The sequence below is a fragment of the Artemia franciscana genome, chromosome 12 (assembly GCF_032884065.1).
Source record: "Artemia franciscana chromosome 12, ASM3288406v1, whole genome shotgun sequence".
NCBI classification, from domain to species: domain Eukaryota; kingdom Metazoa; phylum Arthropoda; class Branchiopoda; order Anostraca; family Artemiidae; genus Artemia; species Artemia franciscana.
The window spans coordinates 20,884,425-20,911,456 of NC_088874.1; the positions used below are offsets into that span (position 1 = coordinate 20,884,425).

Genomic DNA, 27,032 nt, shown 5'->3' on the forward strand with positions numbered 1-27,032 from the left:
GCCCCCTGCATCTCAAGTTGTTCATGCATTGACACACTGTATAGGCAACCAGTTTCTTTTGACTTTGCATAAGAAAAGACAAAGAGAAATGACAGAATAGATGGGAAATATATAAATTGGGCTGTATATTTCCACATTGGGGGGGGGGGGTAAAGGATCTAGACAGTGTAAAGTCATAAAAAAAATCCTACCTCATAATATCAGAATAATTGTAGCTAACATGTTATTCATGCAGACCTGCTGTACTCTACCAACTTTCCTAACCTAACTGATTTTCAAGATAGTGAAAACTGCTTTTCAAGATGATAATGAGATTAGTGAATTCTAGATTAATATGATTTTAGAACTTAATAAAGTGAAAGCTACCAAGGAGCTTGCCTCTCCTTTGAGATTGGTACCAAATTTTTTTTATGTCTGAATTTCATACATTTTGTCTGTGCTTTTTTCTTTTTTTGATCAGACTGACCAAATATAATTATAGTTTAAGAAAAGACAATTGTAGCTAACATGTTATTACCTTAAATCGCATTGTCCAGCAAAATAAGAATTAAATCCTGTAGAATCCCTGGTTAGTGATGATGATGATTGGACATCTCAACAGCATCCCACTCAGTTCACCATGGCTTTGATGACCATTCTCCATCAATGGCTCTTTTAAAGGCAGCAGTACTGGGGGTAGTGATTGCTTCTTCAATGAACAAACTCCACAAACTCACTATTCTGTTAGTGAAGAAGTTATTGTGTAGTCTAGTGGCAGCTCTCTTCTGATAAAGTTTCCAACTATGCCCCCTAGTTCTGGCAGACCAGTCCAGTTGAAATGGCTTATTTAATGAAGTTAGAATTCAGGAGCTTATGCATCATAATAATATCACCCCTTTTATGTCTGTAGACAAGAGTGGGGAGTTTCAGTTTCTTCAGACAGGATGAGTAGTTTAAGTATTTGTATCCCTCAATTGCTTTTGTAGCATGTTGCTGAACTGCTTCTAACTTCTGCTGGTCACCTTTGTTGAGGGGGCTAAAACACACATGCCAAACTCCAAATTAGGCCTGACCAATGCCTTATATAATTTAGTCATCACCATAGGTGACCTGCTAGTGATTGTTATTTTTAAAAAAAATTTTAAAAATGAGATATTAGTCTGTCTTGATCCATCCATCCCTAACATATGATAAGGGCATTTCTCATTTTTCTTTCCAAAGTGGATTGTTCAACATTTATTTACATTGAATTCAAGCCTCCACAAAGTTGCTCACTGGGAAAGTACCCATAGGTCATTCTGCATAGAGCTCTTATTGGGTGTATTGACAGGTCCAATGAGTTTGGAGTCATCAGCAAAAAGACTTATTTTATTTTTGACTGTGGTTGGTGCATCATTAATATAGATGTTGAATAAAGTTGGTCCCAAGATGGTTCCCTGGAGCACTCCACTTAATACTTCCACTTCTTCTGAAAAAAATACCTGCCCATTTTTTCCAAATATTCTCACCCTTTGCTTTCTCCCAGAAAGAAACTGAAGCACCCACTCTACAATTTCATTATGTATTCCAATTGCAAATAACTTGGTCCTTAGTCAACAGTGACATACTTTATTGAAGGCTTTTGCAAAATCCAAGAGAACCAAATCAACAAGGATTGCTTGATCTAGATGCTCAGTAACATAATCATACAAATCAATCAAATTAGTATAAACCAAGCATCCATGTCTGAAGCCATGCTGACTATCACTGAGCAGCTCATTAGTGGTCAGGTGTTTGACAATGTGAGTATTCATGATTCCTTCTAAGATTTTACCAGCTACAGATGTATGACTAATGAGTTGATAACTGGAAATGCTGTTGCAGCTACCCCCTTTGTGTAAAGGTGTAATGTTAGCATTCCAACAGTCTTGAGGAATCTGATACATGTTCATAAGGGGAAGGTCTATTTCCACATGAGCTTCTTTTGATACTTGTGGGTGAACTTCATCAGGGCCAACTGATTTGTTATGTTAACTTAATTTGTTTTGTTATGTTATCTCACTATTATGAAATTATTATATATTTGCACATTAGGGGGGGGGGGGGGGGGTAAAGCATAGCATATATTAAATACAGCAATGGTTAGTTTATGTATTTAATATATGCTATGCTTTACCTCCACCCCCCTAATGTGCAAATACATAGCCCAAGTTTGTTTTTAAGCTATTACAGATTTGCAATTTCAAATATCCAATCAGCAAAAACAGAAATGATTGCAATCCTATAATGTGTAAATACAGGATATTTGGGCCAGAATAACTCCATAATGGTGAGTTTATAGTAGTTTTGCAAGAGAGAAAAGATGTTCAAGAAGTCAAAATACATCTATTAATAATAGTTTCATGACCCTGAACAATTGTTCAGGTAATAGGAACATTGACCAAAGTATGTCCCAGGAAGGTATCTTAAAGTACCCACCTCCACTCCTTCTCCCTCTAGAGGGCCCTGAAATTTGCCTACATGACAGGTTTATGCCTATTGAGATTTTGACAAAACCACATTTTACCTTAATTTTCAGTTACCAGTTGCTTTTTCTCTGCCTTTAGTTCTGAAAATGTAATTCCTGTTATTTGAGTAGAATTCTGAGCCATAGGCCTATATCAATGTTTTTTTTCAAAATTTAGGAAATGTAGGCTATTTGCATATCTTTAAAACCTTATAAATTGGGACTAGGTAAAGTTGTGAAGCTGAAAACAATTTTGTTGTACTTTATTCAGAGGATCTATTTTGCAAGGTTTTACTTTTATAATACACATATTTCTGAAGGTCATCAAAGGTTGGGGCCCTCTAGAGGGAAAAGGGGTGGAGGTAGGCACTTCAAAACACCTTCCAGGGACATATTTTAGCCTGTAGACCCATCCCTGAAAGTTTCATTTTCCTAACCTAACCAATTTTTGAGATAGCAAGAAGTCAATCAACTAGAATTTTACCAAATAGGATATTACCAGATTAACCTAGCTTCACTTCTTGAGATACAGGGGGTAGGCTATATCATACAAATACTCAGATCTGAGTAGGCTATAGTGATTGGCTTATTACACTACAGCCCAGGCTAAAAATCAAGAAGAGAGCATAGTATAATAAGTAGAAACTTAGTTTTATAGCGTATAATAATCTACTATAATTACCAGTACCATCATTAAAACTTTAGTAGTTCAGTTTAAAAGGAAATATACTCCAAATTGTCAGAGAGCGTGTTCCAGCTGCGACAAAAAGTAACTAAAAGTTACGGAAAAGTTACTAAAAGTAACTTTTTCCGTTCCAGCTGATGCTATTTAGCAGCTGGAACGACAGAAAAGTTACTTCAAAGTAACTTTTTCAGTAACTTTTACTAAAGATAGTTAACGAGCATCTTTAGTTAAGTAACTTAACATCATTATCATCACCAGAATAATATATAAAACTTTTATAGTGGCTAACAAAAGTTTGAAGACCATGAGCCTTTATGCAGGGTAGAGAATGGAACTGCAATTGTTCAAAGAACCAGTGATGGTAAACAATCTTATTTTGACCTTAAAATGATTTTTACAAAAAAATTCATTGCTAAGTTCAAGCATTAATGTGATCTAGGCATATCTAGAGAAGCTTGGTTGAATAGTTTGTAGGGGTGAAGTCTTCAGGTCTTGCTTTAGGAAGTTTCTAATTAAATTCCTGTAATCCTTGGACAGTTGCTAGCCTATCCAGAGTCAGTGGTAAATTGTTTTGTAGAGGTGGCATAGCCTAGAGTGAGTAATAGGTCTAATTGTCCAGAAAAAAATGTATATAGTTCAAAGAAAGCTTAGTTCAATCTCACTTGACAGAAAGAAACACTGTGTCACTCTGGAAGCTGATTTAAAACATTCAATGATAATTACTTAAGCTAGCCTTGGCTAGATTGAATCCTGTAATTCATTGAAGTGCTTCAAAAAACTTTGCAGTTTATTGGTAGCCTGTAACAACTTTTTAATATTAATTTATAGATACATTTGTGCCCTCCTACCAAAATTTCTTGTAGGCTACTCCAGGCTTGAAAACCTAAGCTTAGGAGTTTAAGGCCTGGTGTTGCTGTTATTTTGGTTGGGATAAGGGTCAATGGTGTGACTCTGTAAGCTTAGCCACAGTACACCTAGCTATAATGATTAGCCTACCTGGAGAAATCTAGAGGAAAAACTTAAGAAGAATCAAATGTTTTTTGCACTCAAATGAATTCAAATGAAGAATCAATGTTTTGTAACACTCCCAGCTACAGACATTGAATCAGGATATCACTTGCTGTGCAATGCTGACCATTGGTCAGCATATAATTTTTTTCTTTTTTAAGTAGGCCTAACTTCTTGCTACATTAGAAAATAGGGTCAAAACCAGTAGGCTATGCAATTATGCAAAATAATGTGAAACTCAAACCCTTATGTATTGCTATCAAAATAGGAATTGAGAAGAATTGTATACATCAACGCATAACAAAAAATCTAAGCTATGCATCAATATTGTTGTTAGTAGGCCAGTTATATTGAATTTAAAAAAGAGGGAATAGTTGTGGGAAAAGTGGAAGTCATGGCCAATTGTAGAAAAAAGCCAAGACAGATTGTTGAATTAAGTGGGCAGCCCAGTCAAGGGTTAAATTTATCCCTTTGATTGCCGTTGTTACTGTCTGCCATTTATGCTACACCTTTCCGTGCATGTGTGTCCCTTCACAAATGCCAAACTAGAGTCGTACCTGTTGGAGGTTCTTGCTGGGGAACACATGCAGGTTGACTACAGGTTAAATTACTTGAAAATTTTCCTCTCATGGCTATCACTCGACAACGCTGAACTAGAGTCAACCCTCTCATGCTAATTCACGGTGGGTTGGGTTCAACCTGTTGGAGGCTCTCTCTCAGGTTAATTCACGATTGCAGAAAGGGGGAAGCAGCATATTGACAAATTTGGCAATCTATTTACAACTGATTACCCCGCCAAAGAAATGAATATGAATGGAAATAACGAGCCCAATTCAAGGCCTACAAGGGCCTCCTGCAATCTGCTTCAACTCTTATGCAAGTGAACTTGCATTTATAAGCCAAGGGATAAGCCTACTTGTGTGTTATTCAGAACACACTCAATAAGTAAAGTTAGGTTCTTTTGTGAAACAAACTATGATGCAATTACATTTAAATTAATATTTATATATAGAGATGGTTAGGTTAGGTATTTGATATAATGCACCCCCCACCCCCCTTCCCCTAATGTGCAAATAAGGTTTTGGAATTTAGGCTAAGAGATTGGTTAGATAAAGAGGAAATACTGAGTCCAGTACAAGTGGGATTCAGATTGACATTCAGCACTATTGACCATATTTTTACTTTGGAAATATTGAGATGGAAAAATGGTTGGCTATTTGTATCTTTTTAGACCTGAGAAGTGCTTTTGATTCAGTAAATAGGAGGTTGTTAATTGAAAGCCTGTTAGAAATAGGCTTGCCGTCTTGTTTTGTAGCAATAATAGCAGCTATGTATAGGGGGGTGAAGTTTGATGTAAAGGTGATGGGGAAATTTTCTAGACTAGTTATGTCTCATTTGGGTGTAAACAAGGATGTACTTTATCCCCAAAGCTTTTCTCCTTGTTTGTTAATGATTTAGACAGTTTTATGAAAAAATAATGGAGCCCCATTTGTATCTTTGGATTGGTTCAGGCTATCATGTATATTATTTGTAGATGATATAGTAGTAGTGGTGGTAATTTCAACTATTTATTCCACAGCCTTTCTGATTCAGGGGTCATTCTTAAAGAATTGGGACAAAACTTAAGATTTAGTATAAAAGGTGAGGTATTAATAAGGGGACAAACCCCCTCATATAGATAATAAAAAAAATATAAGAGTATAAAAGTTTGTTATGTAAGTTAATTCTTAAGTTATGTATATTTTTTACTAATAAAAACGTTTGTTAAAAATTAAAGGTTCTAGTTGCCTTTTTAAGTAACCGAAAAATTGGAGGGCAACTAGGCCTCCTTCCCCACCCCTTATTTCTCAAAATCATCTGATCAAAACTAAGAGAAAGCCATTTAGCCAAAAAAAAATTAATATGCAAATTTCATTTTAATAATTTATGTGCGGAGAGCCAAAATCAAAAATGCATTAATTCAAAAATGTTCAGAAATCAAATAAAAAAAATAGTTTTTCAAACTGAAAGTAAGGAGCAATATTAAAACTTAAAACAAACAGAAATTACTCTTTATATGAAATGGGTTGTCCCCTCTGCAATTCCTTGCTCTTTATGCTAAAGTTTGATTCTTTGCCACAATTCTACTTTTTAAAACAATTAAAAACTTTAGCGTAAAGAGTGAGGGATTGCAGAGGGGACAACCTATTTCATATACGGAGTAATTTCTGTTCATTTTAAGTTTTAATATTGCTCCTTACTTTCAGTTTAAAAAACTAGTTTTTTTTTTATTTAATCTTTGTTTAGGGATTAAGCATAGGGAATCATGTTTGAGGAGTTAGCTTGGTAAGAGTTTATTTATGGGTGTTTCTGAATTCATAAAGTGTTTGAAAGTTTGTTTGCTTGTATAAAGTTGCATGTGTTTGCTATGGCCTGCAGGCTTTTTTGCAAATAAATCTTATCTATGACATTTTGCCTTTTTTTTTTCAAATAAATATAATACAGAATTTGTAGAACAGACAGAGAAGTTGAACAAATAGGCAGAACAATAAATGTGTTTTTATTCCCTTCACTGCCTGTTTCAATACAAAAGCCAGGGATTTACTGTTTTCATTCCCTGGAAATTAGTCTTATACCTGGTTCCAAAAGTGAGATTGAATTTGTCAAAGCTTGGAGGTTTATTCCTCCTGTCTGTTTAAAGAAAACAGATGCATAATTGAAGTTTTGTTCATTTCTATCTTACATTTCATGGGCATCCATGGTATTTCTTCCTTTATTAATCTTCCTTGTTTCTTTTCTGCAGGATTTTTTTTGTCTCATTTTTAGAAAGATAAAAAATTTTATTTACAAATTACTTATACTAGAAGCACATTTTTAAGACTTTGACCTAACTTAGGATCCCTTGTTCTAAAGGCATGATTGAATTTCTTGAAGCTAGAAATTTCTTTTGTGGCAAATTCAATGGTAAATATTTAGTTCACCCCTTTTGCAACTTAATAGTGGTAAAATAGGTAAGATTGTAAATTTTTAGTGACTGCAATATATTTCACCCATTACTAATTGCAGTAGAAAGGAAAGCCACTGGTAAGGACCCCCAAAGAATTATTTCAGATTATTTTTAAAAGGTTTTACTACCCATAAAGCTGGCATAACTGGAGAAGGGGCTTCTCAGGAATTAATGACTTTAAAAGCTATACATTATACATAAAAATGCACATTTTTATGCAGAAAGGCAGCAAGTTATTTATTACTAATCAGCTACAGCAGGTATATCTATTGCTTTCTTTAACCATCAATAAAGATAAAATGCATGCTGAAAACTGAATGCTCTTTGGAAACTTTCTTTAGACACACTAATTGTGAGATGGATATCAACAAAATTCCAACAGGGTTTGTATTTACTTAAGATTTACAAACAAGCATATTGAATGCTTAATTTTGTGACATCCTAATCTCTAAACAGTAACTTTCCTAATAGTTTTCCACCAGCTCATTTTGCTTGGGTGGCCTGGCCTCTCCAAAATGAAAGACAACTGCTAGTAGGCTAAGCTAGTTCTGCTTGAAATTTGCTATATGAGTTAAGGTATCACTGAGATGGATTATGTTTTTTGCCGCATTTTTAACTGGATTATGAAGCCCATCTCTAAGTTGAACAAAAGATGAATTTTATCCATCTTTTGTTGGTTTCACAAGGATTTTAGTTGAACTTGAATCCTTATAAAAATGGCCCCTAAGAAACTTTTATAAGATATTAAAAACTTCAGGGTGAAAAATGAGTTATTAAGGACAGGGAAGCCACCCTCATTTATGAATCATTTAAGAATTTACTGTAGCTACTAGCCCCTGACAAATCTTGGAAACACAAACTTTAGATGTCAAGTATAATAAAACAAAGATGTTATTATCCTTGATATTGCAAGTTACTCAGAATTACAATGGACACCACCAAATTAAGCATTTATGTTTGCACTAATTTGTTGTAAATTCAGAAAAGCAAGTTAATGTTTACATTCCATCAGAAATTTTTTAATTTTGCAACAAGCCAACAACTGCATCCATAACCAAAATGATAAGATGCTTATCAATGCATTTCTGAGGAAAAAAAAATATTTGATGGGAGAATTTTCTGCAGGAAAAATTCTCCACAAAGAGGAAATTCTAGCTAGGAAAAGTTATGTGATTTGATTTCCCCTCCACAATACTCTGCTCTTTATGCTACAGTTTGACCTTTTGTCTTAACTCTTGAAACACAAGGGCCATTTAAATAAAATCAGAAACTTTTAAGTCCTAAAAAACTGTTTCTATGTAATATAAAGAAATAACAAATTATTGGCTTTGGGTGAAACTAATGTTACCAGATAGTACACAAGAAATTGGGCAACATCATTCTTTTCCAAATTGGGTTTTGTTTAAAATAATATGTATTTTTCAAGAAAATCCTGACATTATGGGAATGATGGGAACCATTTTTGGAATTAACATATCAAATAGCATGAAACTTGGCAAAACACTTTACAGAATTTTCAAAACTGTAATTTTGGAGGCCAATGTTATCTATGAGTAAATTTATTAATGCCAAACCTGAAAAAATTAATTCCAAGAAATTAGAAGTTTATTCTACAAAGACAGTGATAGGTGATGTAGCCTATATGATTATTTCTGCTATTTAACCGACATTCTTTCTTGGGAAAAAAGAAAATAACTAAATGAAAACCATAAAATAGCCTAAACTCAAAAACATAGTCAAATAAAGAATATTTCTGCTATTTAACCAGCAAAACAAAATTAGCTAAATAGAAAGCATAAAACAGACCATAGCCAAAAGCCAGGAAGCAAAAAGAGACTTGTTAGTTGTACAGGCTGTCAGGTATTTAGTCAAAATGTTCCTATTGGGTTAGTTGGTCCATATATATGGTAAACTTTTTCTTCAAATATGCACATCAAAATAAAGACTCACAATGATTGTATACAAGATGACATCTTTGTATACAAGATGATGAATAACATCATAATTGCAGGTTACAACAATAAATGACTTTGTAGCAAAACAAAATAATGTATTTTAAATAAAATCATAATCCTTTTTTCTTGGTCCTAAAAAACTGTTTCTATGAAATAAAAAAAAAAATACAAATTATTAGTCAACATAATACTTGTCTCCACTCCAACATTCATTTATACATATACCCCACAATAGAGAAAATGGGGTAGCTAAGTAGTAATGCTATTTGGCAGTTGTTGCTAAAGTGTCAGCAGCTTTTGGAATTCTATTTAATTGTGCTATTGGCAGCTTTGGAACTTTGTCCATACCTGAATATACAAGATTGTGTCTAGAAAAATAATAACTTGCAGGATTAAATTGAATATTATATTACAACTTACCACCATTTTTCTTCATTTTCATCTGTTCCTACATCAGTATCCATTATTTCATCAATAAGCAACTGTAGAACTAAATAATGTTGTGTCATTTCTGACATACCACTGGCAGAGTTCATTGTATGAAGATTTGAAAAAAGCTGTAAAATTGTAAAATCTAAAATTGTTTCTAGCTGAGATAATCTATTGAATTTTTGAAGTTATTTGATATTTTAGGATTCTGTAAGATATCTGTTTCAATATTAGTGAGTGTTCTGAAGAGTATCAAGTATTAGAGATGAAAGGAATGCATACAAAGTCTATAGGTTCAGTTATTTTTGTTTTCTACCTATCAAAAGACAACAGTTTTTGAACAGCCGTCAGAAGAGAGAAATTTCCCTTCACAGAAAAATCCTAAATCAGCCATGAATTTTTATGCACCCATCTCTATGCTATATTTTTCATGAATTTTGGAATATTTGATGGAGGCCTTTTTTTTGTTCCTATATTGTTAGTGTGGTACTATAGTGTGGTATTGTCCTATATTTTTTGATCCTATAATTTTGTTCCTATATTGGGCTTTGAATAAATCATTTTTATCTTGGACTGTGGTCTCAAAGAAAGCCTAGATTTAAGTAGAAGCAAATACAGTAAACTGAAAACTGTGTTGTCACTACTCTGCTTTATAAAGGTTAAACTTGGTGAACTGAATATTTCAAATATATGTCATCCACTTACTGCAAGTTTCTGTTTCTTTCTCTTGTTAAGTTTAGGTCATGGGCCTAAGTATGAGCCTGATTTGGTTATTAAACAAGTTTCTGAAAATCATATTGCCCTAACAACAAAATGTTCTGTGTTCACAAATTAATGCCCAAGAAAACATTTTTAATTATCATGAAAAATTGGCATTTTTTATATAGCTTATACCTTTGATCTGATACAAGTTTAACCTATTCATAAGCAAATACTATAAAATTATGCAAATAAATAAAAAAACGAATTCCATAAAAATGAAGACATGAAACCCTTACATTTTCTATGAATAAGCTGAAATCAGTCAAGTATAAAATAAAACAAAATCCAGGACAAAACCAGTCTTTCTGCTATGCTAATTCACAAATGGCACTAATTTACAAAACTGTAAATGGGAGGGGGAAGGGAATTTATTTTGAAAATCTGAGGAGGGGGGTTCCTTGATGGATGTACCAAAATATATATATTTCAATGAAAATTCCCAAATTATTTTGCCAAATCTAGGGGAACTCCCTCTCATTTGATGCAGATCCATCATTAAAAAATCATTTAGTAAGCTCAAATACTTTTCAAGATAGCCTAGTGAAAAGGCCATCATTTGGAAATTTTAACTAGCCTAGTCTAAAATTCTAACCTTAATAGTTCAACTGAATTTAAGAAAGTGATAGGCCTAAGCCAAAGAGTTTCAATAACCAACAGTACTGTATGCTATCTCAGACACTAATGCACAAAAAATTAATATAGAAACAGGATATTTAAACCAAATCTAGGTTAATGCCCACAGATTTATTGCAAAATTAATACCTTTCCATAATGAATTTGGCATTAAATTATTTATGCAGCATTCTGCTTTTCTTTTTGTGAACAATGTAGGTCAATTTTATACAGTGGGTTAAATTTAAGATATAGGTTAGGCTAGCTTAATCAATCAGGAAACAATGCAGAAAAAATCATTGTGGTAAAATTCTAGTTTAGCTACTTTTTGCAATCTTGGCAAGAGGTTACGTTATTTAAACTATACACAAGACAAATAAGTTTAAACATGCAACTAGCCTAGAATATCCTATTCATACACCCTTAGAGTGTATCTAATTTTGTTGATTTCAAGATTCGTTCCAAAATATTCTAAGAGTTTCCTCTACTGGTCGGTGGCCTCAGCTACAATATTTACAAGTACTTATGCACAGGAAGTTATTCTAAATTCAGACTAAATGAGTCTAAAACAAATGTTATCAAAATCTTGGTCATAATATTTTTTTCTATCTGAATAAGACCTTAGTTACTTCATAAGCCGTTCCTGCTTAATGTAAAATTCAAGTAACTTCTTTAGTTACTTTAAAGTTACTTGATTTTTCACCTGGAACACCCTCAGAGGCTAACAAATCCCAGCATACATGATGGCAGTGTTGCCTTTTCTTTAAACTGAAATTATACTTTGTCAGTCAGATCAAAAAACGAAAATCGAAAAAAGAAAAAAGCATAGACGAAATGTATGAAATACAGACATGCAAACGAAATAATTTTATGCTACCAATCTCAAAGGAGAGGAAAGCTTCTTAGTAATTTTCATTTAATTAAGGTCCAAAGTCGCATGAATCTAGAATGGAGCGAATTTACTACTCTCAATATCATCTTCTCTTCCTCTGCTGATAGTATAAAAATTTTCTCACATAATCTCGCTGCCAAATCAATGTCTGGTCCATGCTGTAAAATACTGCTGCTAATTTCAAACTCTTGCCCGTATTGTGAAACAGAGATTGATCTCTCTGTGGTCCTAGAAAAACTTAACATCGTCTTTTTCTTCTTCTTTTTGGTTTTTGATTTGATTCGAAACTTCTTCTTATTTCAATTAGAATAGAGACTGCTTTCACATAATCTAATGGTAGCAATCCAATTCCAGGCCCTTCAGTGAATCTTTTAGTTAAAATATCTTATAAACACAATCCTATTAACTTTATAATCGGCTAAAACTCATCATAATACACCCATTTTTAATTCAACACCCGACTAGAATCAGAAATTGCTAAATGGTTTTATAAACACGAAACAGAAGTGTTGTGATAAAAGGACCCTACCAGATTATAGTTTGAAAACGCGAACCAGATATGAGCGAGAAACACTAAATTTTGAAAACAATCTATTTTACAATGCATTTTATCAGATTTCAGCGACATTGCCACTAATTTAATGACACCCTTTGAAAAACAGAACAAAAACAAATAGCAAGACTGGGAAATGGTGATTCGGGTACTTGCACTTCCCATAGGTTTTTAATTGCAGACATCAGACATTGGCTAATATTAGCCCAGGGCACTTCGTAGATAATTCTACCGCGACCTTCCATCGTATTTCATTTACTCTGGTGATGGGCGATTCCCGCTTAAGCCCCAACTTCTGACTCATTTCTCCACAGAGGAATCATAAATATTTGTTTTGAAAATTCAAGGCCAATAGCTCTTATGGTCTCAAACTTGAACTTTTTACACTGTGCCTGTGCTTGGGGAAATATTCAAGCAGATATTATACAAACTAGTATGGGCTTTTTCAGTAGTAATCCGTTATCTGAAGCAAAGAAAGCATTTTGGACTGTCGCAAACTGCTTGAATTATCGAAGTGACCGACAAAAAGCTGGAGATAAATGTCTGGATATTCTGAAAATTCTTGAGAATGCGAAGGAAAGAAAATACTGCTGCCGGGCTTCTTCCTGTAAGAGCCTGGGGGATTTCTAGTTATCTAATAAGAAATAATTGCCACACTCACTCGTAAATCTAACGGAATGTGTGTCAGATCTTGTAACTATGTTCTGTCACAGCATAACCCGTAACCTGCTCTGTTCCAAGCCCTCACACAGTAACCCAGCCCCTCTTATACCGTTATAATGAAGAATCCACCTAAAAAGCTCGAAGTTGGTGATAACATAGCTTAGACAGATAAAAAAGTCTTGGCACCTCGTCGTAAGTAATGAAAATGAAGCTGCTGATGTAGCTGGTGCTATCAAATCTAAGGATCAATAGCTAAGAAAACCACAAAAATTTCCAGTGTACTGTTGAAGACTTACTAGCAGTTATCTCCTCATCAGTGATAATAGATTATGAGAAAATCCGCATTGACGACTTACTCCCTCTCCTTCCTCGCAGTTACAACTGCCAAGCTTATGGGCATATTACTATGAACTGTAAAGCTCTTACTCACTGCTAAAAAAGTGTGCACAATGGACGTTCGAACAAGCCGGACACCCCATGCCAAGGTAAAATTCAGTGTTTTATATGCAACCATACTGACCAATTATGATATAGCTACAAATGCCCTGCTGCACAAAAAATTATAAATTCCCAAAAATGAACACAGGTTTACGATATAAAACGTGGAATATTAAGATTGCATCTCAGTGAAATTACCCATAATCTGGACTCCATGTGGCACAAATGACGTTCTTTGTCTAAAGGAGCACCTTATTGCTGCCAATAGTCTAAATTTGTTGAGCAAGGTAAGTTTGTTGCCGTTTGAGACCCTGCGGCTAGTCATCTGATAGAAAGGTACTGCTATTTTTTCGAAAAGTGTCCTCATGTCCAAGCATTTTCGAGACTTTGACTATTTTATGGCAGTCCAATTTCAAAATTCTATCTGCGGTGTCAGTATTTTTACCCACCGACGGCCGTAATGCTGCAACAGAAAGACAATTTGATCAAGCCTGTCACCTAGTCAGTTAACTCGTGAGTAGTAAGGTAATTGCTAGTTTTGTCCTACCTATCTCATCCATTCAATTTACATCATTTTCAGTTCCTTTTACCTCCCTTTAACATCAGACATTGTAAATTTCGATCATTTTTCATCCCAACATTCAACATGAAAACAAGCCCATAGTTGGTCTCATTTTTATGCTTGTTCACAATTTTAAAACGGGTTCTAGGCCCCACCTAAATCGCTCCATCAATTTACCCCATTTTCAATTGTATTTCTTAGCCTTTTAAATGAAAATTTTCAGCATTTTTACAATTTTCCATCCTGAGCTCAAGATCAAAACAGGTCTTGTGAAATAATAATTTGAAGAATTTGTGGACTAAGAGTTCAATTATATTTCATTTTTCTTATACAACTGATAAAAGTAATAACTTAATATGATTTAATATTTAGTTGATGGCAATCTAATTTTTTTAATTTCTTTTCAAGGTTAGCTGCTTTATAATCAAAACACTTAGGGGCAAATAGATCAAACATTTCACCTTTAAAACGAATAATTATAACTATTTTACTTCCATATTTAGTTGTACCACATTTTTTACCTTAATCGCTTATTAAGTTCCAAAGTCTAAATCTTCTTTCCTGATAATTCGATTATAATTATTTTCTATTTTTATTTCACTTAAAATTTATCACTTTATCTATTTATAAGTAAATAGTTTTATTTATCAATTTTTCTGAATCAGAAATACTTTTTATTCTTTTAATAATCTTTGGCTTTCTTCTCAAATATATTTCACCAGTGAAAGATTTTGGGGAAGAAATCCAGACGCGCGTCACAAATAATTTGAGTAGTAACGCGTTATTTGGTTAGATGGTTTGCGTAGCCTTAGCATTCTAGGAAAAGTTGGTTGGTATTCTTCAAGTATGGACATTAAGAAGGGTTTTATTTACGTGTAAAACTTTACAGGCTTTATTTAATACGTATAGCCACTTGATTTCACTTGTTTCATATATTTTTCGCAAGAAAAAACTGTAATGTTTTGCGTAATTTATTTTTTCGCTTAATTATTTCTTCATTAGTCAATTCAACAGATTTACACACAGCAAGCTATTCTAAAACGAACGAATAAATAGTTTTATACTTAGCCTTTCTTTCTACTATTCTTAGATACATTTCTTGTACTTCAATCAAGACTGTTCCAAAATATAAAGATGCAAAGGGTAACATAGCGAGAACAGATAAACCTGGAGCACTAAATATAAATTTACATACTAAGAAGAAACTACCAACATTTCCATGATATTTACAGCTTCTACGATAAACAACAAATCTCTTTTCTAATTCTTCTTCTTTTTATTTTTGAAAATAAACATTAAATAAAATTATGTGATTCTATTCTCATCAATATTTTTTTTTATACAATCAACACAAAAATGACCACGATTCATATAGCTAAAATTTTGCACTTGAGCCAAATGATAGGCAATTTGCTTATTTCAAGTCTTTAAGTAGTTGAAAACGTTATTTCCAGGCTGCATTTCAAAGGAATTATAAAATTTTATAAATGAGCACTTGGGATTATTGAAATAACGAGTCAAATGTTTCCCAGGTGATCCTTTGCGGTCATAATTGATTAAACCGTTCTTTATTCTTTATTTTACTTAGTAAATTATCTCGAGTAAAAACCTCCAAAATAAGGATTAAAACCTAATTCATTCAATATATCAATATTTTTTTTCCAGCGGTATCATGTCATTTTTTATTCTTTCTGGCGTTCTCCACTTCTTGTCCCTCTAGAGGGTTCTTACCTTCGATGACCTTTAAAACTCTATGTGATATAAAAGTGAAACCTTACAAAACGGATCTTCTGCTGAAATGAAGTACAAAAAAATTGTGTTCAGGTTCACAACTTGCTCAATCCCAATTTATAAAGTTTTTAAAGATAAGCAAATACATTTCCTAAATTTTGAAAAAAAATTTATGATATGGCTTACAACTCTATTCAAATAACAGGAATTACATTTTCAGAGCTAAAGCCTGAGAAAAGAAACTGATAACTGAAAATTAAGGTAAAATGTTGTTTTGCCAAAAATTTCAAAAGGTATAGACCTGTAATGTAGGCAATTTCAGGACCCTCTAAATCGAGAAAGCATGGAGGTAAGTACTTCAAAATACCTTCCTGGGACATACTTTAGCTTGTAGACCTATCCCTGAACGTTTCATTTTCCTAACCTAATCCCTTTCCAAGGTAGCAAAAAGTAGCTAAAGTAGAGTGTTGCCAAAAACTTTATTTAAGATTTTCTTAAAGACGTTATTTCCTTAACGTCATTTAAGCAAGGGGCTACCGGCTTTTGGAAATCATATACACCAGGTGGTGCGTTCCAAGTGTGGTTGGACTATGTCATGTGTTTTAGAAACTGTCCCAAGTAGAGCCGAACTGTGCGGTATACGTGGTGTCCCGAGATGTACACCATGTAGTCAGAAGTGGGGCAACCATTCTATATTAAGTTACGGTAAACTCAGTGTTATGCTATTGAAAATGAAACCATCAAAGTGGACTATACTTTCTGCGCATATTCTGAGTTGGATGCTAGCTGAAATAAGTAGGGGATCAAGGCCAAATAAATAAAAGTTACAAAGGGAGTCCTGGTTTAACCGAAAGTTCAACTTTCTAGAAAAGTATCACGTTTCTTACCGCAAAAGTGCTATAAAAGTGTCTGACTTTTTTTTCTAAGCTTCTCTGAGGTGAGTTAATTACTACCGAACAAAAAGAAGTCATTTTTTGAAATCTTAAAAATGTATTTTCTCTTGTTCCTCTTAATTCTTGCTTGTCCAGGCCTTTAAGAATTGTGCGTTACTCCCATCCAGTCAAAATTTCTAGCAAAAATATTTTATTGGTTTATTTAATGATGCAGAGGCTGACACAACGCTGTTACTGACTATTTGAATTTACCTAGGGTTTAAACTACGATCAAACATTGTAGTTCTTAAGTAGAAGAGCTTAAAAAGCTTTGAGATTATTTTTGAAATTAACAGAGGTACCTGCGAATTATCAGGTAAACAATCGGGAAATGAAGTTTGATTAATCATAATCAAATATACCGAAACCAAAATACGGTGGAAATTCAATACTTTAGTGACAAAACTATGAATACTACAACATCGAATTATGTTGTGGGGCCGCAATGAAAGGATTATATTTGATGCCAAACCTAACCCAATCAAAATATCATCTCTAAATATTAAAATATATTTATAATCTATAATTTTATTGATCATAAAATACTAATACATCATAATTTTATAATCTATTAGTGGGTGTGACAATAGCTTTTTTCACAGCAGTCAGCAATTAAGAAGCCAAGTTTTAAAATCAGTGTCAATCAAGAACCCTTTTTCGCTATGAAAATTCCAAGCGCAAAGATTTTCAACAGAGATGTCTGTTTTTCCAAGCTCAGGAAAGGTGTGTTTCATATTTTATTTCGAAAGATTTGTATAAAAAAACTAGCTCGTGTCCCGGCTCTCCACCAAAATAGGTAATTAGCCTTTTTCAAACTACACGCTAACGAACTACCATACAAAAAAAATTTCACAAAGTGAAAATGGCAAAAAGAAAAGAAAAGTAAAAACTATCACAAAGGGTTTTTATTTTCTGTCCCTCTCATATAAATTTAAAGTCTTCTTGGCCTTGGTAATTTCATATTCGTTTTATTTCATATGATCGAAACATTTCGTTCTCTGACTTATTTTTGGGATCCTGTGGCCTAGTCCAAAATTTGTTTTTACGTCAGTGTCCTCTTTTACCAAGAAACTTGCTGGCATATTAAGATTACCTTATCTTAAACTTTTATGATTTGCATTTCACGCCGTTTGTGGAAAAATTATTCTGCACGTTTTCATGCTGACTGAAACTCAAAGTTCAGCTGGCTATATTTCTGTATCAGAAATATTTCTATTATTCGACAAATACATCATAATAATAAAAACGAACAAAAGCCATTTCCTGCACAATTTCTCGGTCAGACTTTGTTTTTGACCATTTTACTAGTAGATTCGTGCTATTTTTAGGAAAAAGGGATATATAGAGATACTACGATAATTTGGCCTCTAATTCTTTTTTTCTATTTCTGTGACAGCGATAGAAAACGGTAAACGTCAAATACTCCATATTTATATGGTCAGATATCGCCGTATTTTAAGGTCCCGTCAAATCTTTAAAATGCAATTTTCAGAACGGAAGAATGGAATAAATAGCGCAAAGTCTGCTAAATGGAAATGGTAATAGATATAAAAGTAATAGATGCCCGATCTCTGTTAGTTGATGTTTGTTTATCCCATTTTTCCAGTGCGAAAATTCGATTCTAAAATTAGCCAGATTCCGGGTTAATGATGATATCTGACCGTAGAATTTTACGAAATCTGAGTTTTACTCTATTTATGTATGGTTTCTTTTCAATATTGTTTTTCTCTGCCATAATCAACAATGTAGGTAGAAAAAAGACTTGGAGAATTGTAATCCACATACGTTTTGTCTGTGCTTCAGGTTCAAAATTGAACCTGAAGTTGTATAATATATGATAGCATTACAATCGACAATTCAACTTTTCTTGAAGAAATAAATGAAATGTTTGATGACGTCATCTATCAAACTACCCTTTAGGCCTATGAAAAAATCTTGACTATTCTAGAGAAACTAAACTATAAAAACTAACTCAAATTTTGCCTTTAGAATTTACTAGATATTTAAAGTGTTTTTAGTTCAGCATTGGCATAAAAATTACTAAAATGCAAGAAGCCAGCAATTCAAGTGGTGCTAGATCAACACACCATATCATGGAAGGAGTTGGAGGACGAGTCATACGAGGAATTGATTGGAAATGGGGAAAGCAGGTGATTTACTTTTTTGAAAGATAGGGCAAGGCTATCTCTTGCTCAGTGGTTCAGCTGGATGGTAGGCTAATTTGGCAAATATTGAATAACATAAATGAACTAGCCTACTAGTAAAGTGATCAAAATATTTGATTCCTTTTTGTGCTCTTTATGAATATAATAATCACTTTTGTTGCAAATTCAATTCTAACCTTATCCAAATATATAGCCCACATTAACCTATATATTTCCCTAATGTTTATTTTCAAATTTGTTGCTGTCATTTCAATTTAAAGGTAAACTGGTTTAACAAGAGTGATGCTAACAGAGGCATGTAAGCTGTATCTAAAATAAGATAAAAGGGTATCATCTTAGAGGGTCTGTAAAGGGTCTAAAACTGAATTTTCACCAAAAACAATTATCAGCCTATATTCAGCAAGAGCATAAAAAACTATGGTAAAATTCTAGTTAATTGACTTCTTTCTATCTCAGAAATGGTTTAGGTTAGGAAAATGAAACTTTCAGGGATGAATCTACAGATTAAAGTATGTCCTGGGAAAGTATTTTGAAGCAACTATCTCCACTCCTTCTCCCTCTAGAGGGCTCTGACCTTTGATGACCTTTAAAAATATGTGTGCTATAAAAGTGAAACCTTGCAAAATAGATCTTCTGCTCAATTGAATTACAACAAAATTGTTTTCAGCTTCATAACTTTGCTTAATACCATTTTACAAGGTTTTAAAGATATGCAAATACATTTCCTAAATTTTGAAAAAAAAAACATTGATATGGCTCAAAATTCTACTCAATTAACAGGAATTGTATTTTCAGAACTAAAGGCAGAGACAAAGCAACTAGTAACTGAAAATTGATGTAAAATGTTGTTTTGTCATAATTTTAATAGGTATAGACCTGTCATGTAGGCAAATTTCAGGGCCCTCTAGAGGGAGAAGGAGTGGAGGTGGATACTTTAAAATACCTACCCATGACATACTTTGGCCTGTAGAACCATCCCTGAAAGTTGTATTTTCCTAACCTAAACCCTTTCCGAGATAGCAAGAATTCAATTAACTAGAATTCTACCAAAATTATCAATTTTTATAATTGATAAATTAAAAATTGATAATTTTTAATTATGAATTTTTAAATTGATAATTAAACTATGAATTCACTTTATTCATTGGTCATTTATATGAATTAATTCTGGTATTTTTCAAGGTTGCTACCTTTTTATGCTGGCTAAATTTAACCTAGGCTAGGCTATATTAGATTAGGCTATACCAAAAGCTAATAGAAAAAATATACACCATTTGGTTTCCCTTAAAATTGTCCCTCTAAGTTGAATTATCATCACCATTACAATTGCATTTCACCCTTCCCTCTCTACTAATTGCATTAGATTTGCCTATAGCCCTTGACTATTTGCAGATGTTTGTGGTAAAATTCTTGATCAGCAGCTCCACAGAAGGAAACATTAAAAAAAAATAAAAGTAGTACTACTATATATGGTAAAATCCTAGTTAATTGACTTCTTGCTATTTCAGAAAGGGTTTAGGTTAGGAAAATGAAACTTTCAGGGATGAATCTACAGACTAAAGTATGTCCCAGGAAGGTATTTTGAAGCAACTACCTCCACTCCTTCTCCCTCTATAGGGCCCTGACCTTTGATGACCTTAAAAAATATGTGTGTCATAAAAGTTAACCCTTGCAAAATAGATCTGCTTAAATGAAGTACAACAAAATTGTTTTCAGCTTCACAACTCTGCTCAATCCCAATTTATAAGGTTTTAAAGATATGCAAATACATTTCCTAAATTTTGAAGAAAAAAAACATTGACATGGTTCAGAATTCTACTCAAATAACAGGAATTGTACTTTCAGAACTAAAGGTAGAGAAAAGGCAACCACCTTCCCAGGACATGCTTTAGCCTTTAGACTCATCCCTGAAAGTTTCATTTTCCTAACCTAACCCCTTTCTGAGATAGCCAAAAGTCAATCAACTAGAATTTTACAGTATATTCAACTAAAAGAAAACAATAAATTTTACTTTATTATATTTATCATGTTTCTATTACCATAATCATACTATCACAATTCTTTCCATTGTTATCCACTTCTTCAAATCATTTTTATATACTATTTTTATCCAACAGTTCTAAGGTTATTACTTAGATAGAGTGGTCTTTATAGGCCAAGAATACAACAAGTCTATTTTAACAAAGAAGACATGATTCAGAGCAATATGGTAAACGTTGGAGAAATATATTATTTAGGACAAAATTTGGGACCATTATGGGGGATAGGGCACATTGTCAAAAATACAAATGTAAATTTTGAAAACAGCATAAACAAGAATCTAATTACATCACTCTTTTTTAAGGTGTTTCCCTAAGCAGAGCCACTAATATAAGATATTACCAAAGCTTACTGATTTCTACTTTTTTGGCTAATGTTTTTCATACAACAGGGTAAATTATAGAATATTTCAATGAAAATACCACTCATATGCCTTTTAACACTTTTTCCATGTATACTTTCAATACTCTTGCAATGTTTGTTCTGAGCCCTAAAGTCAAGTTTTGCTTTTATTTTTTTGCTGATCTTAAATTACCTTGAATTGCACTTTCCAACAATAAGAACAAGTCTTGTGAATGCCAGTCACTGATGACAATAACTCAACTTGCTCCCATATTGTGAGCCAAGGTTTCTAGGACCAGTCTTGGTCAACTACAGACTTGAAAGCTTCAATGCTGGACAACATAATAGCATTGTGGCTAAGGGAGTTCCATAGGCTGACTATATGGTTAGAGAAGAATTTGTTTTGTAGCCAGGTGTTAATATTATGTAATTGGGTTGGATATGTAAGATGTTGAAATCCCTAATGCATTTAGTTGCATGTTGCTGCACCAATTTTAGAATTGATATATCCCCCTTTTTATAAGGAGTAGCAAATCACATCCAAAATTCCAGTTTTGGTCTGATGAGGCCCTTATGGCGCTAATGATATAACATGGTACTACTAATACTACTAATGACTCACCAAGCTACCTGAGGCCAACACAGCTATGCACACTCATCTATCCTAGTCTATTCAAGGCCTCACTCTTAACACCCTCCCAGGAAGTACCCATTTCCCTTAAATCTTCCCTTTTGACTTCTTCTTACCCCAACTGAGGACCAGTTGCTTTCTGTTTAGCCTTAGTTGGTTGGCCAACAAGAACAATCTTTGGTGATCTCTCATCCTTCATCTGCAGAGCATGCCTTAGCCATCTCAACCTTTCTCTCATTATACCCATAGAAAACAGAATTGAACCACACTTTTCATACAGCTTACTGTTTGAAATACAGTCAGTTAGTTGGGTACCCAGAACAATTTATAGGCAATTTCTCTGGGAAATATCTACCAAATCTTCCTCCATTTTCAGAGCACCCATGATTCAGAACCATAATTTACCACTGTCATCACTATAGCTGCCAATATTCTGATCTTGGTTTGTATACTTATCTTTCTATTCTTTTAAACTTTTTTTACTGTGAAAAAACACCTTGGGCCTTGGCTATTCTACTTTTGACGTTTTTACTGCACCCCACCATCTTTACTAATAATACTACCAAGGTGTGTGCAGATGTCCATTTGGTTGATATTTTTGTTACCCAACATCATCTTCCCATCTTCACTTATTCCTAGCCTTTTATCAACTTAATCTTCTTAACACAATTTTAAAACCTATTCTTGCAGTCTGCACTTGCAAATCCTCTAGAATACCTTTGTATAACATACCTTACTGAATAATTATGTATATTACTTTTAAAACAATCATAAATGCTCACTTACCTTGTTCACAATAATTGTGAATGCAGCTGTCCACTTGATTGATCTTTTTGTTACCCAATATCACCTTTTCATCTTTTCTTATTCCTAGCTTATAGCAACTTAATCTTCTCAACCCAATTTTCAAGCCTATTTTTGCAGCCTTCACTTGCAAAGCCTCTAAAATACCTCTAAATTAGTAGGGTATGTATAACATACTCTATTAAATAATTATGAAGATTACTTTTAGAACAATCATAAGTGCTCACTTATCTTGTTTACAATAATTGTGAATGCACCTGTCCACTTGATTGATCTTTTTGTTACACAATATCACCTTTTCATCTTCATTTATTCCTAGCATTTACAAGTTTCTAAAGCTCCATTAAGTCACAACACATGATATATCTACCCCTCCCTCATCCTTAATTGATAAATATATACCCAATTTTATATATTGGCAATATATATTGTGATAGCACTTCTCTTTTCTTTCCTTCTCAGTTATTATTATCCATCAAAAAATTATAGTGTTTACTATTATATAATATAACTAGCTCGTGGGATGGCGCTTCGCCCCCCCCCCCCCGCGCGCGTAAGTCGTTACATGCCATATTAGTTACACGCCATTGTAGTTGTGTCCCTGTGTCCCACCTGTGAATAGATATATATATATATATATATATATATATATATATATATATATATATATATATATATATATATATATATATATATATATATATATATATATATATATATATATATATATATATATATATATATATATATATATATATATATATATATATATATATATACATGCGAATATACAACATTCTTTGCTGTCCCATTGTCTGTGCATATAAATAGATTGTCAGGTTTACTGACTCTTGAACATGCAACATATAATTGTCCATGGGAAAAACAATCCGTATTCAGATCTATACCTCATTATTCTAATGATGTGTCCCTGTGTCCCAGTCGTCATTTATATTCCCTGTGTCCCGGTCGTCATTTGTGTCCCGGTGTCCCAGTTTGTAATTTCTCTTTGAGTGTCCTGGTCGTCATTTATATTCACTGTGTCCCGGTCTGTAATTTCTATTTGAACAATCCCTGTGTCCCGGTCCTCATTTATATATCCCGTCTGTGTCCCCGTTGTAGCTGTGTCCCTGTGTCCCGGTCGTCATTTATATTCCCTGTGTCCCGGTCATGATTTGTGTCCGGGTGTCCCAGTCTGTAATTTCTCTTTGAGGTTCCCGGTCGTCATTTATATTCCCTGTGTCCCGGTCGTCATTTGTGTCCTGGTGTCCCGGTATGTAATTTCATCAGTTGACAAACATGACGTCAGTCGACACACAAACATGACGTCACTCGACACACACACACACATAGACAACTTATTTTTATATAGATACTAGCTGTTGGTGGGTCGCTTCGCGCCTCCCAAGCCCCCCCGCGCGCGTAAGTCGTTACGCGCCATTGTAGTTGTGTCCCTGTGTCCCACCTGTGAATATATATATATATATATATATATATATATATATATATATATATATATATATATATATATATATATATATATATATATATATATATATATATATATACATATGTATATATATGTTGCATATAAATAGATTGTCAGGTTTACTGACTCTTGAACATGCAACATATAATTGTCCATGGGAAAAACAATCCATATTCAGATCTATATCTCATTATTCTAATGATGTGTCCCTGTGTCCTGGTCGTCATTTATATTCCCTGTGTCCCGGTCGTCATTTGTGTCCCGGTGTCCCAGTTTGTAATTTTCCTTTGAGTGTCTCGGTCGTCATTTATATTCCCTATGCCCCGGTGTCGTGGTTGTCATTTGTGTCCCAATGTCCCGGTCTGTAATTTCTATTCAAACAATCCCTGTGTCCCAATCGTCATTTATATATCCCGCCTGTGCCCCCGGCGTCCCCATTGTAGTTGTGTCCCTGTGTCCCGGTCGTCATTTATATTCCCTGTGTCCCGGTCATGATTTGTGTCCGGGTGTCCCAGTCTGTAATTTCTCTTTGAGGTTCCCGGTCGTCATTTATATTCCCTGTGTCCCGGTCGTCATTTGTGTCCTGGTGTCCCGGTATGTAATTTCATCAGTTAACAAACATGACGTCAGTCGACACACAAACATGACGTCACTCGACACACACACAGACAACTTATTTTTATATAGATACTAGCTGTATATAGATAGATGGTATTATATAAAGTGGACTAATATTTATCCACTGAATAGAGGATGAAGTGAATCAATGCACAGTTTGGAATTAGATAAGTAAGTATAAATGGTTGTCATAAGGTAGTTTTAGTTTTTTTGGGGTGTTTCCTTGTAATGATCTCATAGTCTTAATTATTACCTCCAGTGCTTATTTTGCATCTGCAGTCATCTATTTAACATGAATTGATATGCAGCAATAAAATTATATAAACTCAATAATTTAAAGACATTTCTATTCTGCCCTTTTAACATTGTCAAGATTCATGTGTAGGTTTCAAATTAAAAAAAAATACAAATCACTTTTGTTTGACATAATTGATGGATAAAGTGTCAAATTACAAATTACTTTCAGGTTACAGAATTGAATAAACAGTTAAAAAAATGAAAATGAATAAAAGTAAATAAAAAGGCTTGAAATGGGATTTGCAAGGGCAGTAAGTAGTTTATTTTTGAGGATAAGAAAAAGAAAAACAAAAATTATGCAGAGCTATTGACAACTTTAACTTTTAAACACTCATTCAGCATGGGTCAAACACTATAAGATATCATGACTAGCAATGCTAGGCACTTGATAGAAGGCAAGTTAGTGTAAAATTGATAATTAGGTTGCAGCAGTCAGCAAACGTGACAGTTCATCAATTTTTGACAAATCTCATAAACACCATCCCATCAGGAAATGTAACTATTTTGAGTTCAAATGGGGACACTAAGAAAATACTTACAGACCCTAAAGAACAGCAATCAGATTTGCTTCTTTATTTATTTTTTAATACCAAAATATGGTAAGCTTTATCAAGCTTGTTGCACTAAACATTATAAAAAAAAAGTTTATGACATGCTGATAACTTAATGCACACATACAGATCTATGAAAAATAACACACTATGAAAACATACTGGTCACAGAACAACTGATACAAAAAAAATTCTCAAAACAGATTGTGATAAGACCTAGCATGGAAATTTGAAGAGACTAAACTACTTTTGAAAGACTGGATTGTGATAGTCAATGGAAGTCAATTCCAAGTCTTTCACACTTGGCTAGATAAAGAGTTTTGGCCTAATCTTTTCTATGAATATGGTGAATATTTTGTGTTGGTGTTGATGGGTACTACTGTATTCTGTAAAAGTGAAGAAGTGAGTTGGAGGGGTATTGTCAATGTTCCTAACAATGCGGAATGTATTTATTAGGTCAGCTCTATCATGACTGAACTGAAGACTAGGCAACTGTAGTTCCTGCATTCTCTGGTGGTATGGTAGATGTCTCTGGTAAGATATGAGTTTGGGGGCCCAATGTTGCACTTTCTCAACTCTTTCCCTGTCTTTCTTATTAAGGGGATTCTATACTGATGAGCAATACCCAAGTATTTGATGTATAGTGGATACATAAAGTGAAATCAATGACCAAGGATTAAACTTAGAAAATGTACACTTTAGATGTAATAATTGGTAATTTGCCTTATGGGTGAGATCTGATACATGTTTATCAAATTTCAGACTCAAATCAAAGCAAACCAAGGCCTAGAACATACTCCGCACTTGAAATGGATTTACCATCATCCATCAACAAAGTAATGATATTGTTGAGGGAGTCTACACAAATAGTGCATAGCATTGCACTTGGTTTTTTTAATGAACAGAGTCCACTGTACACCACCAGTGCAGAGCAACTAAATCCTCTTGAAGTATAGAAATCTCATGCTAATTCAATACTGACCTTAAACTTTCATATCGTGTAGGGACATTTTTAAGGCCGAATTCCTAGATATGTGGCAAACCATTGATAAAAAGACAGAAGGGTATTAGCCCAAGCCAACTGCCTTGTGGAAACTCTATTTATGAAAGACATAGGTTGTGACAAAGCATCACTTACCACAACCTCTTTGGCTCTATTTATAAGATAATCCATTATCCATGCTTCTTTTTGTGGGCTAATATCATATAGCTGATATTGTTATTTTACATAATTATCATCTATATGTGAAAAAGTTTCAGGATTTATAAAGGAGGTGAATGATGGGGATTGTGGAGCTTGATTCATTCTTACATAGTTTCAAAATCTTTTTGGGTAACTTTGGAATGATGCAATAACATTAGACACAACCTCTTGACAATTTAGATGAAGGAAGTTAGTTGCTCTATTTCTCGTCTTTTTATA

General features: G+C 33.7%; 3 protein-coding genes across 4 annotated transcripts in view; 1 reads left to right on the forward strand and 2 right to left on the reverse strand.

Annotated features, from left to right (window-relative positions):
- LOC136033827 (5'-AMP-activated protein kinase subunit gamma-1-like) overlaps positions 1-11,690 on the reverse strand; it is a 188,252-nt gene extending 176,562 nt beyond the window's left edge. The window contains exons 1-2 of one of the 2 annotated variants that reach the window (XM_065714761.1): positions 11,616-11,690; positions 3,153-3,203 (exon numbers count right to left, since the gene is read on the reverse strand). The gene's annotated coding sequence lies outside the window, so the exon portion shown is untranslated. Of the gene's footprint in view, positions 1-3,146; positions 3,204-11,615 lie in introns of those variants that run through there. The other variant, XM_065714762.1, reaches the window with a different exon arrangement.
- Positions 1,572-1,904, reverse strand: LOC136033464 (uncharacterized). Its single transcript, XM_065714213.1, has one exon. It carries the CDS (start codon positions 1,902-1,904, stop codon positions 1,572-1,574), a length of 333 nt encoding a protein of 110 aa, XP_065570285.1.
- Positions 11,691-18,559: 6,869 nt separating the features above from the next.
- The window catches only part of LOC136033826 (E3 ubiquitin-protein ligase MIB1-like), a gene marked incomplete in the record, with an annotated part of 265,548 nt that continues 257,075 nt past the window's right edge, over positions 18,560-27,032 (forward strand). Inside the window, 1 exon segment of the mRNA XM_065714758.1 lies at positions 18,560-18,822. Coding sequence (XP_065570830.1) covers positions 18,718-18,822 — 105 coding nt within the window.